General features: G+C 32.2%; 1 protein-coding gene and 2 pseudogenes across 1 annotated transcript; 1 reads left to right on the top strand and 2 right to left on the bottom strand.

The window, feature by feature from the left end:
• Nucleotides 1–4320: 4320 nt before the first annotated feature.
• LOC120205070 lies at nucleotides 4321–6627 on the top strand (annotated as a pseudogene).
• A 310-nt stretch (nucleotides 6628–6937) lies between these two features.
• On the bottom strand, nucleotides 6938–8605 carry LOC120205115 (annotated as a pseudogene).
• Nucleotides 8606–13082: 4477 nt separating this feature from the next.
• On the bottom strand, nucleotides 13083–15101 carry LOC120205069. The gene has a single exon (XM_039205011.1). The coding sequence runs from the start codon at nucleotides 15099–15101 to the stop codon at nucleotides 13083–13085; it is 2019 nt and encodes a 672-aa protein (XP_039060942.1).
• Between the last annotated feature and the right edge of the window lie 2578 nt (nucleotides 15102–17679).

The raw sequence follows: 17679 nt of genomic DNA, 5'->3' as shown, positions 1-17679 counted from the left end.
TGATAAAATTATGAAGTATTGAACTTGGGAAAAGGGATTTCAATTGGACTCTCTGGATTCAATCCTTTTCTTCTAAATCGGATTAAGGGGCTACACGATGGCAGCTCAAACTTACTTTGATCTTCTTTCTTTTTTTTTTTTTGCATTTCCAAGACCAAATTAAAAGGAAATTAAATGTACATGGACTGAAATAAAATTTTATATATAAATGACTATAATAAATAAAACGGCAAGTTTAAGGAAGGAGCCCAAATTTTATATGTAAAAGTCAGATCAATAATAAAATCTTATCTACTCCGATTCATATTTTATTAATAAATTTCTTCTCAATCAAATAAAATAAATAAGAGTATGAGGACTATTTGTATATTTTACCTTAAAATTTATGACAACTCATTGGTAGGTACGAAATTCTCAAAAATAAATACTTTACCTTAAAAATAGTTTTGTAAGATCACTAGAATTAGGGGTGTTCATTCGGTTAATTCGGTGGCCGAACCGATCGAATTACCATTTTCGAATTAACCGAACTTTTTTTTTTCTTTAACCGTTAACCGAACCGAACTTTTTTTCGAAAATATTAACCGAACCGAATAAATTTCGGTTAATTCGGTTAATTTTCGAATTAACCGAAATTTTTTAAAATTTTCTTTTATTAAATATTTTATAATTCAAAAAAACAGTTTATAATTAATTTAAATAATATATAATTATAAAATAAAAAAATTATATAAATTTTTTAATTAATTAATATTGATTTAGGTTTAAAAGTTATTGAATCTTAAATTATTAATTAGATTTTAAATGGTTTGGGCTGAGCCCATATGTTATATAATATATTTAATATTTTTTAATTCAAAAAAAACAGTTTACAAATAATTTAAATAATATATAATTATAAAATAAAAATTTTATATAATTTTTTTAATTAATTAATATTGATTTAGGTTTAAAAGTTATTGGATCTTAAATTATTAATTGGATTTTAAATGGTTTGGGCTGAGCCCATATGTTAGATATAATATATTTAAAATTTAAAATTTTATTTCGGTAATTCGGTTAATTCGGTAATTAACGATTTCGAACCGAATTAACCGTTAACCGAATATCTAAAAAAACTTTAACCGTTCCCCGACCGAACTAATTCGGTGACCGACCGAATTAACCGAATTAGTTCGGTTCGATCGGTTAATTCGGTTAAAATCGAATTTTGAGCACCCCTAACTAGAATATGTAAAAGTCAGATCAATAATAAAATCATATCAACTCCGATTCATATTTATTAATAAAATTCTTCTAAAATAAAATAAAAAAAGTATGAAGAGTCTTAAGTGTGAACAAATAAAAAAATAATCGTAATGTCGTATGTAAAATTTTATTCTAGTCAACGGTTCATCAAATTATAATAATATTTAAAATATTTTCACATGTATACAAATAATAAATTGAAAAAAAATGGATACAAGACTTAATATAAAAAGAAGAGTTTAAATTATATAAAAAATTAATTTTTGGTGCATAAAGAATTTTTTGTTAAAAAATATGTGTCTAATATTTTCTCTATTGCACTTTTAAGTATCTACCTTAAAAAAATCGTTAAGTGACAGTGTAACGTTTAGATTTTTTAAAATATTTTAAATATTATTTTATTTTCTAAAATTAAAAAATTAAAATGTGACACTTGTCAATTATCGATTTTTTTTAATGGTAAACACCTTAACAAAAATTAAAGATAATTTTGGATATAGTTTAACTTTTTTTTATTAAGCCCAAATACAATGACAAATCAATAATTACTAATGTACTATTGTTTGTTTCCTAATTAATGTATCTATAATTTATAATATAAAAAATACAAGTCTTGATATGCTTTTGAACTGATTAAAAGAATTTTTTTTAATATATTATTAAACTGATATTTTTAGGATACACTGCTTAAATAATCACTTAATTTTTTAAATAAGTTTTCGATTAGACCGTGTTAAAGGTTATATAGTGTGATATCAAAATTATGATTGTAGCAGTTTTTAACGGTCCATTCTTCTGATTTGGACGAAAAATCACGACGGACAGTAGTGGTGAACTACAGAAGGTGATATATGAAGTGGAGAGAGAGAGAGATCGAGGGAGAGAAAGGGAGATAGGGATCTCTTTTTCCACCATACATAGTGATTTATATATTGACTCTTAGTGTTAGTGTTATTAATAAAAAAATATAGTGTGGTGTCAGGTTAACATCATGATGAGTATCCATCCATAGACAAACAGAGCAAATAGATATGATTGTCAGATAGTAATTTGGTTCTGATAAATCACGTAGACGAGTTGATATGAAACTCCAGAGACTCTTAAAAATTCCAAAAGTAGAATAATTTTTTTCAGAAATTTCAATATATAAAAATGTTAACATAGTTCTGAGACAAACTTTTTGTTCCTAAAACTACATGAAAAGTTAACAATGAACAATACAAATGGGACGGAAAGAATATTAAATTAAAAAATTTAAAATATATAATAATTTTAAATTTTTAAGAAAAAAATTTGGGCAGCTAAATTTGGTTCACAAAAGTCAAAGCTTTAGCCCTAAGGTGAGAGATGATTCTAGGGTTCTTGTCCTTTAAGCTGGAATTCAAGGTTTATCTAGCCCTAATTTTATTGAGTCAGAGTGTTCTGAACGATGGCTTGATTTAGGGGTGAACGTTCGATTAGTCGAGCCGAATCAATAAATTTTGAGATCAAATTGATAAATCATGTTTTACAATTTAAAGTTTACTTGAAAATTCTTTTAATTCGAGTCGAGTCAAATTCGAGTTTCTGATTAAACTTAATTGTAAATATCTAATAAAATTAGGATATTATTTGATTACAATTTAAATGATTTTTTATAACTACATAAAACACATATATATTTCTTCATATTTTTTATATGTGGTATACATATATCATACAGATTCGATGGATTATACTCTAATTTAAAAATCAATCTACTAATTATTAAAAAATTCGAGTTATTTAAGTTATTCGAGTTGTATTTTACAATTTGATTTAAACTTGAATTTTTTTCGAATTAAGTTTATGAAATTACAACTCGAAATTAATTCGAGTCGTGTCAAGTAAAAAAATTAATTTTTCGATTCAAGTAAAATTTTACTCACTCCTAACTCGATCAACTAAACTACCCAAGTGGTTGATATTAAATTCAGTAATAAATGTAAAATTTTATATATTAAAAAAATAAAATTTTAGAAAATAAAAATAAATGGTTGATATAAGACACATAAAATATTTAAATTATAAAATTTAAATATTTGGGAAATAATTCCTTTCTATTCGTACACGATTGAATTGTTTATTTCAAGAAATTTACGCTCATGGGATTGTTTTCATGGGTTTAGTTTATTTCTTAGGGTAATACATCTAATTTATATAATTACACGTAATTATATTATATTAATTATCATATGCTCATTATTAAATAAATATTATTTTAAAAATATTTATAAATTATTTTATAATAAAATCTTTAAAGTTTTATCAATAAACTTAAAGTATATTACAAATTATACTTAAATTAATATTTAAAATATAAATTAATGTTAAAATAATAAAATTAATTAATTAATACGATTTTTTAAAATAATTATAAGTGACTATAAGATAATATTTTTTTCATGATGCTTTTAGTCATTGACGATAATAAAATTTTATCAATAAACTTAAAGTATATTATCCGACCGGGTCAGACTTTTTTAAAAATTTAGAGTTCGGGTCGGGTCGGATTGGATTTTTTAAAGTGATGTTTGGGTCGGGTTCGGGTAAAAAATATCCGACCCAATCCAAAAAAGTTAATAATTTTACCTTATATATTTAGGAATGATTACAATAATAATATTTTTTTTTATTTCGGGTTGGGTCATATTTTCTCTCAAAAAATTGGGTCGGGTCGAGTGAAGGATATAAAATTTTGGTTCGGGTCGGGTTGGCCGAAACCCAACCCATATCCATCCCTAAATATACATACCTTACCGACAGAACTATTCAAACCTTAGACTTCAAATACAAATAACACTCCCTTTAATTATTGAGACATTTAAATGAGTTTTTAATTAATACGATCTTAAAATTATAAATCAAGTTAAAGTTTAGGGCTATATAACTTGGACATGTTTGTTGAAATTAACCATATGTTATATAGAGTGAGTTAATTGAATCATATGTTCCCAAACTATAATCTTCATTTTGAATTGATTTTTAAACAAAATTATAAATCAGTTAAAGTTTAGGGCTATATAACTTGACATGTTTGTTGAAATTAACCATATGTATATAGAGTGAGTTAATTGAATCATAGTTCCCAAACTATAATCTTCATTTTGAATTGATTTTTAAACTTTTAAATATTCTAATTTCATCCTTAAACTATAATTATCTTTCTAAATTAGTCATTACGTTTTTCAATATTTCAATTTTATCCCTAAACTATGACCTTCTTTTCTATTGATTTTTTTTGTATTTTTATTATTATTTTCTGATTTACAGTCGGAGCAACCTGAACAACCTGTTGTTGAAGACGACGACGAGGACGACGACGAAGAAGACGATGAAGATGATGCCGAGGGTGATTATCCACTGTCATGATTTTCTTAATCGGTTTTTGAACTTTTATGAGAAATTTGGGTTAAAATATATGAACGATACTGAATATTAGTTCGTGGATTTTAATTGGTCTTCGGTTTATATAGGAATATCCTTAATCCTCTATTAAGTTCACTTGTTTGAGTTTGATTTCTGGATACGCCCCAAGTCTCCAACTCGTCATATCAAGTAACTCGAGCTCAAATTGTTAAACTAGTCGATCTAGCCGAATACACGTCGATTCGAGTTTGTTGAAACCTTGAATAGATATGTTTGATCTTCAAAGAGCAAGCTCTGTACCCGTTGGATTTGGATCAACTCAATTTGCTCCTACATGGCTTCTGAGCCAACCACCTTGTGATTTGTCGGTAGAATGTTGGACTCCTAGTCCCGAATTATACCCTGGCGATTTCATAGAACCAGAAATGTCTTACTTTGAGTAGTGTGACCAGTTGATCTAGCAGAATACATCAATTTGAGCTTGTTGAACCTTGAATGCTTATGTTGATCTTCAAAAGCAAGCTTTGTACACTTTTGACTTGGATCGACTCGGTTTTGCTCCTATATGTGTTACTTCTAAGCCAACGGCCATGGTTTTGTTGGTAGAATGTTGGACTCCTAGTCTCGAGATTACCCTGGCAATTTCGATCGTACCGAAAATGTCTTACTTTTGAGCTGTGTGTTTTGTAGTACTTGTGCGTAATCAAGCCATTCAGGTTCAAAATTGCTCATATTGTTGAGTTGAGTTTGAGTATTTTAATCCCTTGACCCAAGTAGCTCGTGAGACAAATTTTACTCAATGCTGAGAAGTTAATTTGTGTAAATTTTTATATATAGCCAACATGCGTCATTTCCATGTGTCCATATTGTTCAAGTTTCTCGTTGAATACTCGAATACGAAAGGTTTGAGTGTTTGATATTGCCTTGCAAAAGTTTATATGTAAACTACAATCATATGAGTTTCTTTTTGTCCTGCGCCTTGCAAAAACCACACTGAAGTTGCACTAGATGTATCTATGGATCACCGTGTTTAGAATTTCAGATTTGGGGAAAATAACATGTCAATGAGTTATCCGCAAAGGTATAAATTTTTTTGTGTTATGTCTAGGACATCATGAGGGAAGGTGATGGAGCTGGTCTGTCAAAGCAAAGCAGAAGTGAGAGAAGAGTCGCAAAGCTATGTTGAAGCTTGGGATGAAACCTATTCCTGGTGTTAGTCGGTTACTGTCAAGAAGAGCACGAATGTAAGTCCCCTTTTCACGTAGATTTTAAATGGCTATCCTCGTATGGCATTAGGTTCATGTTTTGCGATTTTGATTCTTTCCACTGTCTAGTCTAATCATAATAGTAGTATTCATTGTATCTGCAATCACTATACATGAAACACAATCACAATCGGAATTCTTTTGATGCAAAGGGGCTTAGTCATTGTGATCCGAATTCTAAATTTGAACAAAACTGATCTCTGGATTCTATTTTGTTTTTGGGTTAAATTTGACAACTAATTTTCCTTGATGAATTCAGATCTTATTCGTCATCTAAAACCAGATGTGTTCAAGAGCCCAGCATCTACGTACGTAGTATTCGGGGAGGTGAAGATTGGGACTTAAGCTCACAACTCCAGACTCAAGCTGCCGAGCAGTTCAAGGCTCCGGATCTAAGCAATGAGATATCAAAGCCTGAGACATCGACCAATGTTCAGGACGACGAAGAAGTCGATGAGACGGTGTCGAGCCCAACATCGAATTGGTCATGACACAAGCAGGATTTCCAGGGCAAAGGCTGTCAAGGCACTCAAGGCTGCTGACGGTGACATTGTTTCTGCTATAATGGAACTTGCACCTAATCATCTGTTATTAGTTTTCTGAGAGTTGTCTGGCTCAGGTCAGATATCCCTTATTTATTTTACCGATGTTATCTTTACTATTTTCCTGTTACTGTTGTACTATTAAAACCGTGTTTGGGAGTACATTCTCTTACAAGAATGATCTCGGTTTTATAATTTGATTCTATCCGTGTTTGTTACTATCTTATTTTATGATTTCGATTCGACTATCCGTGTTTGTCACGAACATTATTTTATGATTTTGATTACTATCCGTGTTTGTTACGATCATTATTTTAGGATTTCGATTCGACTATGGAAGTATCGATTATGTTTGCACCCGAAGAATTTTTGGCGATCGTAATCTATTTATCAATTATGTTTACAGGTACTCGTACAAGACACTCGCAAACAGTAGATTGTGTATGCTGAGATTGTACTCGCATCTGCGTCTGTGCCGTGATCATTGTTATAACCTTTAACCGGTAAAACATGGGATATTATTGCTGAATATGATTTTCAAACTAAGCTCATTACAAGAACAAGGATAACCAAGATCAATTTTCGTACAAACGAACTGAAGCATATCCACAGAATCGACTGCTTTGATGTCGATCAATCTCGACTTTTGTGTTCAGGGAGACACAGGAATGATTCCGGAATGATTGGAGCTCTCCCAAACCTCAATCCCTTCCACATTTTCTCTACTCACAAACAATCTCTCTCCCCTCCTTCAATTCTCTTTATCATCCCTCTTTCAGCATCCTCTGCTTTATCAACATAATTCCTCTTGAAGCTCACTCGGGGTCTTCGGTCTTCGGTATCGGATATTTCCAGAGGCGTAACCGTTTCATACGGTCCGTTCTGTCTCGACCAAACCTCGAGTCCTCCATCCTTCCCCACGAAAACCTGCCTCTTATAGCAGTGCAAATGGACATCATTCACCTAGCTGGTTTCTCTCATGCTAGGATCTGTATCTTCCATATACACCCAGGGATCATCCCCTAATTTTCGAACATCTGCCATTGCCAAGTCCCCGGATTTCGAGCATATCTTGAAGAGGATCGAATCATCGGTGTCAACAACGATGTCGGCGAACGAGTCTCCAAACCTACTGCTCCTGCCCGAACCAGGCTCGTTCGTTTCCCAAACCACCTCCTTGCTTCTCGGGTCCCATATCCTAATGTAACCGGAGTAACCAAATGCTCCACAAGTGACGGCACTTCCGATAATCAACCAGTTTCCGGCAGCCATGACACTTTCCATACCATGTTCTTGGCGGCGCTTCCCGATTGGCGAGTCAACTCCGACGAAGCCCGGAGCGTTGATTTATCGATCACGAGGACGCTGTTTTCTCTATGGGGACAATCGAATGATACGAAGATCGAGTCAGGTGAGTTAGCGATGGCGCTGACTCGAGCCTTGTATATCCGTGGATCGTCCTGGTCAGTCCAATGGACTGAACCGGTATAGTGCCCACTGGAGAGGTCGTAGAAATGGAGACCCGATGTGGATTCGGATCCGACAGCGGCTATCTCGGGCCATACCCGGCAAATCGAGGTGATATCATCGAGATGCGTGCGCACGGCGGCGATGTACGATAAGTAGGGATCGTATATTGAAATCTGACCACCGTGAGCGATCCAGAGCGAACCATCTTCTCCGGGCGGAGAAAGTGGAAGGAACAGCGTCCGAAGCCGGGCGTATAGTATCGACAACGGAGGCGTCTATCCCCCGGAGCAACGATGGCAAAGAGGCAGAGCGGAGCCGAGATTCGACACCGTAATAAAGAGCCTCCTCGGCGAGTTCCTGGATAGAAAACCGGCGGAAGGCGGTGGAAGGGAGGCGGTTAGAACGAAGCAGAGAGAGAAGAACAGAGAAGATTTCTGGGTCGCGGTCGATGAAGATGGGGTTAGAACGGGGAAGAGAAGGACGGTTGGAGAGAGCAGCGAGGAGGGAATCAGTACCGGCGGAGTGGAGGGTGGAGACGGTGGTCTCGAAAAACCTGCCGCCGACGTTGAGCTTTACGCGGCGGCCGGGAATCTTTGGGTTGGGAATTTGGTCAGCCATCGAAGCTCATATAAATCCAATGATTAGAGGTAAGATCCCCTTTAAGAAAATCACTACGGCCTTTTAGCTTGGAAGTTAACGCTTTGGGTTTAAATAAACTTCTCCGAAACCATCGACTTGTACACTGCTGGTACACGGTTGTTTCATTTCTGTTGAGCATTTTACCGAACACTTCATATGCAAATTTTAACTTGGTGAAGTGTCTACCACTTGAATCAGGGATGACAACTAGTCGGATTTTGTCGACTCGACCTGAAACGAAAAATATGTATATTTTATCTGAATCGAATTATAAATTATATATTTTTTATTTGATATTTAACTCAAAAAATAATATGTATTATCCATCGGACTCCAATTCGATCCGAAATTTTAAAATATAAATTTGAGCCGACCCAAATTTATAGAGCATTTTACCGAACAGTTCATATGCAAATTTTAACTTGATGGAATATCTAGAGATTGACACTTGAATTCAAGGGAAAACATTTTTAAGTTTCTTTATGCATAGATTTCAAAGATTCCAATCACATTGAGACTTGGGTGGTAGTTGGCGTTGCTAAGCTAATCTATATTTATAAATCATAACTTAGCCCATTAGTTTTTAGGGTAAATTCTAAACTATCAATTTTGATTTGTTTTAGTATTTAAACTTATAATTTTTTAAAATCATACTTAAAGTTTAGTTTTTATTTCATTTTAATATATGTCGTTAAAATTTTAGTTTGTTTCATTTTAGTATTCCGTTCAAAATTTAACGTTAAGTTTGAGAAAAATTAAAAGTTTAGGTACTAAAACGAACCAAAATTGATAGTTTAGATACTAAACATGTTAAGTTTTTAACTGCAGATACTAAAATAAAATGAAAACTAAGCGCTAGATATGTTTTTCAAAAAAAATGAAAGTTTAGATACTAAATTGAACTAAAATTGATAATTTAGATACTAATTGCGTAACGTACCCTATTTTTTTTAAAAAAATTATAATTATAATAGTTGAATTTTAAGACAGAATGTTTTCTCATATTTTATTCAATAACATTATGTGAATATATGTAAGTATAAATATCATATAATATACAAAATAATATTCTACATTAACTATGTAAAATCACATTAAATACTATATATGCCGATCATAATACCGTTTGAGAATGTTTATGAAAATATTTTTGGTCCAAAAATCCGTTTGAAACGTAAAAACAAACTCCAACACTTCATTTTTAGACAAAAATTCATATTTAAAAAGTGATTATTGACTCAAATCAAGAAAGTGAAAAAACGATACTTTACGTTTGAAAATTCGTTGAAAAAGCCCATTTGAAAAGCATTCTTAGGGGTTGTTTGTTTACTTCAGAGTGATTAAGTTCTGAATAATTCAAATGCTGAATGATTCAGAGGCTCTGGATGGATTAGCTCTGAATGTGACATGATGTTTGTTTACTGGCTCTGAATCATTCAGAATGTACTTTTGTGCTGAATCATTCAAAGGTGCGAAACAAACGCGCTGAATGTTGAACGGTTCAACATTCAACGCTGAATGATTCCATTAAGAGGTAAACAAACAACCCCTTAGTTTATAAATATGTGACAAAACCTCCCCGCAAATTAGAGCACATAAATTTAATTATGTTCAATTTATATAGATAATCAATTGAACCTCTTCAAAAGTTTAATTGGAAATCTCCTAATTGTTCTTCAGATTTCACATAATCAAGTAATCATGCGTTATTGAGTTATTTCATAAATGAAATGACAATCAACTTTGATATGTTTATCTCACAAATGAATTAACAATCGACTTTAATATATTTCGATTCTTTGTGAATGATAAAACATATATTGTAATTAATCATAAATATATAAGGTAAAACTATATATTTTTTCGGGTCGGGTCGGGTATTTTCACCCTAAACCCTAATCCTAACCAAACCCATTTTTTTTAAAAACCGACCCTATCAAGTCGGGTCAGGTTCGGGTCCCATGCCCATCCCTAAGAGCAACTTAATTATCACATCGTATCATAATTTACAGGTTTTGAAATTTTAATTCCCATTTCATTGAGGAGTTAATATACCAATATAATTTTCCACATCAACTTGATCATAGTTCTACATTCAACTTTTGTACCAATTCATAAGACCACATTATGTTTCTTAATCTTCAATGAAATCAAATTTCCCCTAAAAAACAATATTATAAAGCAAATCTCTTATCTTCCATACATTATGCTCAATACAAATATAGAAAATCATTATCACACATGATTGCCATGTAAATTTTAATGTCTGAACACTTTTTAAATAGTACAAAACTTGTTCAAATGTCGAATTGGTGATGACATGTATTAGATTAACACACTTATCAGATAAATAATAGTATAAACTACGCGTTTAATACCTAAACTATCCGTTTTGGTACCTAAACTTTCAATTTTTTCAAAACCATATTTTAATACCCACCGTAAAAAACTTAAAGTGTTTAGTACCTAAACTATCATTTTGGCTCGTTTTAGTAACTAACTTTTTAATTTTTTTCAAAATCTAACGTTAAATTTTGAACGGGGTACTAAAATAAAACAAATACGTTTAGGTATGGTTTTGATAAAAATTGAAAGTTTAGGTACCAAAATGGATTAAATTGACAATTTAAGTACTACACATAATTTACCCTAAATAATATTGGAAAATGTCACAGTAAAATAATTCAATTTTCCAATAAAGCATATGTACCTCTCAAGATATGCAAATATCCCTTCTTTAGTTAATTGTAAACTGAGACATTAGATACTACACTAAGTATTTATTTTAACCAATAAATAGTTTAGGGACTTAAAAAAAAAAATTCCTTGTAATGTGAAAAGGAAATTGGGATTTATCCTCAAATCTCATGCAGCATGCCATTGGGATTTTATCCTCAAATCTCATGCAGCATAAAGGCATAAAGCAGCTATGCCTCAAGGAGATTCGTTTCTGCTTTAAAACAACAATGCCATTGCCCCTTCTCAGCTTCAAAATTGCCCCGACGATATGGATAATTTGTGTAGGTCAGTGCCACCAGCCCAACGCACCATCATGTGTCCTTCACCAATTAAGACCAATTCTTGGGAACTATTGGCTTCGTCCTAGTGGGGTGTACTTGGAAAATTAGTATCGTATCGAATAAGGAAATAATTCCGGCTACATCCGATATTCCATGATATTTAAAAGAAGTATTTCGAGGAAAAATATTGATAAGAGTATAGGAGTCAAAGAATTGATGGGAATGAAGAATTTGCAAACAATTGTAGTCAAAAGACCAAATTGAGTAAAATGTAAAGTTAAGGGACTAAATACAAAGAGAGAGAACATTTTTAGTAAAAAAGTGAGAACTGAAGTTACATATGTATTTTATTGTGGTATATGAGCATGTGGTTTAAATTTGGTAAAAACATACTTGAAATAAATGATGAACTGAAGAAATAACGAAATCATGAAAAATTGAAGGAGTAAATTGAAAAATAGATAATTTTTTATATAAAAAAAGATGAATTGAAAGTGCATATGCATTCTATGTGGTTTAGGAGCATGTGGTTCAAATTTGATGAAAAAATGAACTTAAAATGAAGGAGGAATTGAAGGAATAATGAAATCAAGGATTAAATCGTAAATCAATCAAAATACTAATTCAAATTTTCAGTTTTTTTAGTAACTCGAAATTTCAAAATTTCAAATCGACTCAAACTCGAAAACCGAATTGATAATTTGAGTTAACTTGAATAACTAAAAATTAAAAAAAAAGAAATTCGATTTTTCGAGTCGAGTCAAGATTTGCCCACGGCTCACCCCTGCTTTCTATTCGAGTTATAGATATATACATATATGTTTATTATTTGATCCATATATTTTATAAAAATTAAAAGTTTAGGTACTAAAATTGAGTAAATTTGATAGTTTAGGTACTAAAAGGAGTAAATTTGATAGTTTGGGTACATAAAGGTACGGTTTTTAATACTTGGATACTAAAATGAAACAAAAATTAAAGCTATGGTTTTTAAAAAAAATAAAGTTTAGATACTAAAACAAACTAAATTAATGGTTTATGTACTAAATGCATAATTTACCCTTAAGTATGTTGTGCCATCATTAATTAACCTTCATTTATAAATTACTTTGCTGTGTAACCTTTGCGGATTGAATGTGTAATAAAAACTGTGTAAGAAATATTCTTAAATTGACATTCAAACATAATCACACAATAATAACACTGGGAATCATTACATTGAAACATAATCACACAATAATAACACTGGGAATCATTACATTGAAACATAATCACACAAATCCATTAATCACACACTAATAACACTCATAGATAAAGCTCACTCAAAGTTTTCCAATGCGAAATCCTTTGAATTCCTCTAAACCTTCCATTTTGAGCCAAACACATCTACAATCATCAACACCATTGAAGTTAATGTCAATGGATGCAAATAAGACAACACCATCTCAGCAATCAACCATAGCAATGGCTCTATAATTATCTGAACAACTTACGCTGCAGACATTTTAGACTCAAAGCCACCAACATTTGAAGTGAGCAATATAGTTGCACGTAGACTCAGTACACTTGAGAATTTCTCTTCGGCAACGCTGACCGCATAACCGGCAGTTAGGGTAGTCCTCAGCCTTCCTATGAAACTGAACATCATGACGATGTCCGTAATGATATTGAGAAAATGTGATCCCATCCTTGAGAAATGGAAATTCTCCAAGAATACAATCGGGATGAGCAGAAGTATCACAGATCGAACAACAATAATACCAGAGGCTCGGGTCTCTTTTTACTTCACATATATCACAATGAAGATGCTTTGAATAATCATTATCATCGTGATAGGTGAGGTTCAGCTGGTGTTGATCAATTTTGTGAACAGCTGATTGTGGTAATGATAAGCATTTGAAATCCAAAGCAAAACTGCACTTTCCACATTTGAATGCACCATATGGACCTGGGTCAGCGCCACAACCATTGCATCGCTCCCTGCATTTTAAATCATAAAACAGCAAGTGCTCGTGTCCTTGAAATTCAATCACGTCACGTACTTCAGCACACCTTAAGCAAACGTCCGGTCCTCCCATTTCGTAGAAGAAACCGCTACAATATCGACGACATAAGTAACACCTCATGAAGCTTCTGGAGTCCAGATTGGCAGTAGATCGACGAAACCAATGACGCTTTACTCTTGGCAGCTCAGAACAGTTTTTGTGGAGATAGAAATGGCATTCTGATTCAGAACAATAATAAAACAGAGTTGACACAGGTAGCATGCACCCATCACATCTTCTATCAGTTTCCTCCTCCATCTTGTCTGCTAACACCAAGCAATGACCTTCATGGCTGAAATGTTCAATCTTTGTGGCTTCCCCATCTTCACTCACCTCAACAACGCGAGTGATGGAAGATTGCGTAGACTTAGCTGAACTTCCATAGAGCTCCTCGCATTGGCTTTCTCGCTCAACCACCTCGTAAAATCTGTCATCCTCCAAGGCACAATTCACGTGAACGATGTAATTGCAACCGGACTTCACACAAGAGTAACTCCCACACTCAAGATTCACTTCATTGAAACAAATCTTACAATCCTTTGTTGTAAGCTCTTGAGTTTCAATAAAATATTTGTGAAAAAGACAGTGATCATGTCGTGAAAATTTGATAATGCGTGGGAGTTTTGTGCAGTCTTTATGGACTGTGATGTTGCATGTCGAACATGTATAAGACATATAGTTTCCCTGAGTACCACATGCATCACAAATGAATGAGCCTCGTCTCCAGTGTAAGGTAAATGGGTGCTGATGGCGACTTTTATCTTCAACAAAGGGCATCGACCAAGCACAGAGAATATTGATCTTAAAATCGCAAACAGAACAACAGTAAAAGAATCCATAATGTTGTTTTTGACATAGTTTGCAAAAGAGAGAATTCTTGTTGCGATCAAGAAAAAGAGGGTGTATGCGATGGGAAGGGTGTTTAAATTTATTGGATTCATCAATGCATGTCTTATGAAAGATGAGAGGACAATCAACACAAATATATAATGCACCAACTAAGGGTTCATGGCAACAAGAGCAATACAGGTTTTTGTGTTCATTCAAGGGACTTGGAATGAAGGTCAATGGATGTGGGTGGAAGTCATGTTTGGACTCTTGGTTGACCTTACTACATGAAGAAGACAAATCAGCGCATTTGATGTCAAGGGAAAAGTAACAAACATTACATTCATAAAAGAACATGTTGCGTTTCTCCTTGCATAATGCACAACCATATACCTGAATACCAGGATGTGGCCTTTTTCGAAGGAAAAAACCAGAGTGTTGGGGATGGAGAGGGTGACTGGAAATTCTCTCGGGTGCGAGGGCACAGTTGTGATGAAGGTGATAATTGCAGGGTGGACAACTAAAGCATGGATCTGAAATCACATCCCCACAGGCTGAGCAGTAAGCTTTCTCACCTTCATTGCTTTGATCTTCCACAAACACCAAGGGGTGCTCATGAAAACGGTGCTTAATCTCTCTCTTCTTCTCCATCTCCATTTGTGTTCTATGAGTAATGAATGAGATGGCAGTGAATGATGACTTCTTGTTCTAACAATAAATAGGAATTTCTTTAAAAAAGGTATTTTAACATTAATCTTGGCAAGTAAGGTACAAACAAGAATGACTTGAATGGCTTCTTTCTAACAATAAATAGGAATTTCTTTAAAAAAGGTATTTTAACATTAATCTTGGCAAGTAAGGTACAAACAAAATGACTTGAATTGAAAGCTAATGTATCCTAAAGATTCACTCTTCTCTTTGGTTAAAGCATTTTAAATATAATCATAATTATATGATTTTTAAAAATAATTACGAGATTATGATGTATAAGTGATTAACTAAAAGATTATGAAGAAGCCGTCTTACCAAATTTCTTGACAAGTAAGGTATATATGCAAAATATGTTAAAATATATTTAGAATACTTTATTTATTAAAGTATTGTGCTGTGTTTAATTGTAAGGGTAAGGTAATCAATCACTTTTACTTTGCTCTTTTTGACCAAGATTTTTAAAGAAGTAAACTCTCTTATTATTTTTTAAATTTTATAAAATATATTATCGATATTTAAATAATAATTATAAATGTTTTTGAAGAGAAACCGATGAGAAAATAAGGGTTCAAAAATGTTTTTAATAGGAAAACAAAAAAATATATCGAGTCTTCATAAAAAAATACACCCAATTATTACTATTATTATGATGCATATATGATACAATAAGTGTACAAGACATGGTAACCCTTATTATGTGTATAACAAACATGATACATAGCTGTTAGTATGATTCCGAGTAATATTAGTATTGTCAATTTTGTACAATATAAATGGGTATCATTAATCATTGTTTTTAGTTTTCTTTCATTGGTAACGACACTAATTTTAATATTAATTGTCGATTGTTAATTTTCTTTATTATCGTTTTATTTTCATATATCACATATTTATTTTCTTTTATTTTTCATTTTCAATAAATCTACCTGTATGAGACGTTTTCATCTACCTTTATGACACATTTTCTCATGTATTTTGGCATTTTTTGGTCATTTAAACGTTGTTTTCACTTATCTTTTTTAAAGGTTGATTTAACATCTCCACGACTGATTAAGAATGACACTTATATGTTATATTGTTGATCTTCCTTACGTTGGACCGTCGGATTGGATTTGGATACCCATTATGAATTCGTAAATAGCTTTTCACGTCACTCGAATCTGATTTGCGGTTTGTCAGTTGTATTTCAATTGTTTAATTTCTTTTTGTGGTTCGTTTACCGATGTGATCAAATCTATTTTTATATATCTTTGTTCGAGTTTCTTGGGTAGGTTTTAATCTTTCCTTGTATGGTTCTTATATGATCTTAAGTTACTAGTTTTTTTTCCAATGATTATAGGAAATCATCCTAATTATATACTTAATTTACGATTATGATTGTAAATCATCATTGTAATTTGAGATATTTTTTATTTTGAATAAAATTAATAGCTTCTATAAATAAATAAATAAATAAATGTGTATCATTAAATTTCATAAAACTCCACATCTTTATGGGTAAAGCGCACACAAATAGTTCCCCAACTATTAAAAGTTAAAAAATGATCATTTGACTATAAAGTGTTATTTTGTTGAGTCCATCGGCTATTAAAAGTTACAAAATAGTTACCCGACTATTCATTATGAAACTCGTCATTTTCTATTAAAAATTGATGGTATTCTGAACTAAACATTAACCTGTTGAACGTGATATGATAAAATATGATCCTATAATCTCAAACGACTATTATATCCCAATTTTGGTCTATTTTAACATCTAAATTTTCTATTTTTTCAAAACCATATTTAATGTTTAATTTTTGTTTCATTTTAGTACCCACCGTTAAAAACTTAACGCGTTTAGTACCTAAACTATCGGTTTTGGTCCGTTTTAGTAACTAAACTTTCAATTTTTTTCAAAATTTAACGTTAAGTTTTGAACATGATACTAAAATAAAACAAATACTAAACTTTAGGTATGGTTTTGATAAAAATTGAAAGTTTAGGTACAAAAACGAATTAAACAGACAATTTAAGTACTAAACACATAATTTACCCTAAACAATATTAGAATATGTCACAGTAAAATAATTCAATTTTCCAATAAATCATATGTACCTCTCAAGATATGCAAATAATTCACCTTCTTTAGTTAATTGTAAACCGAGACATTAGAATACTACATAGTTAAGCACCTAATTTTCCGACTCCGATAATAAATCAAACACATACTTTCTTTATAATGATTCAAATTTCCAAATCAATATGTGAGGAAACTAAGGATGAATCAGATAACTAGAACATTTGAGTTTGTTGGACCAAGTTCGAGTTCGATTGGATGAGAATTGAACCCAATTAGATATAAAAGAGACTTTTGAATTGAGAAACAAAGAGAAGGGAAGTGTTATTTGACCACCATCTATCAAGAGGAAAGCCTTGCAATTTTTACAATGCATTAGAGCAGTAAGCATAGACAGGCTAGCCCGGATTTATATTCGATAGCTCGAACATAAATGAAGCAGATAAAACAATACCAACACAGATA

The sequence above is a fragment of the Hibiscus syriacus genome, unplaced genomic scaffold (genome assembly GCF_006381635.1).
Source record: "Hibiscus syriacus cultivar Baekdansim isolate YM2019G1 unplaced genomic scaffold, ASM638163v2 tig00012104_pilon, whole genome shotgun sequence".
Lineage (NCBI taxonomy): Eukaryota > Viridiplantae > Streptophyta > Magnoliopsida > Malvales > Malvaceae > Hibiscus > Hibiscus syriacus.
The sequence above is the reverse complement of the archived record's forward strand: the minus strand, read 5'-3'. Positions and strand labels throughout refer to the sequence as shown.

Bases quoted from the DNA above. Each gene is read 5' to 3' on its own strand.
- LOC120205069 (XM_039205011.1), bottom strand. From the start codon at position 15,101: ATGGAGATGGAGAAGAAGAGAGAGATTAAGCACCGTTTTCATGAGCAC.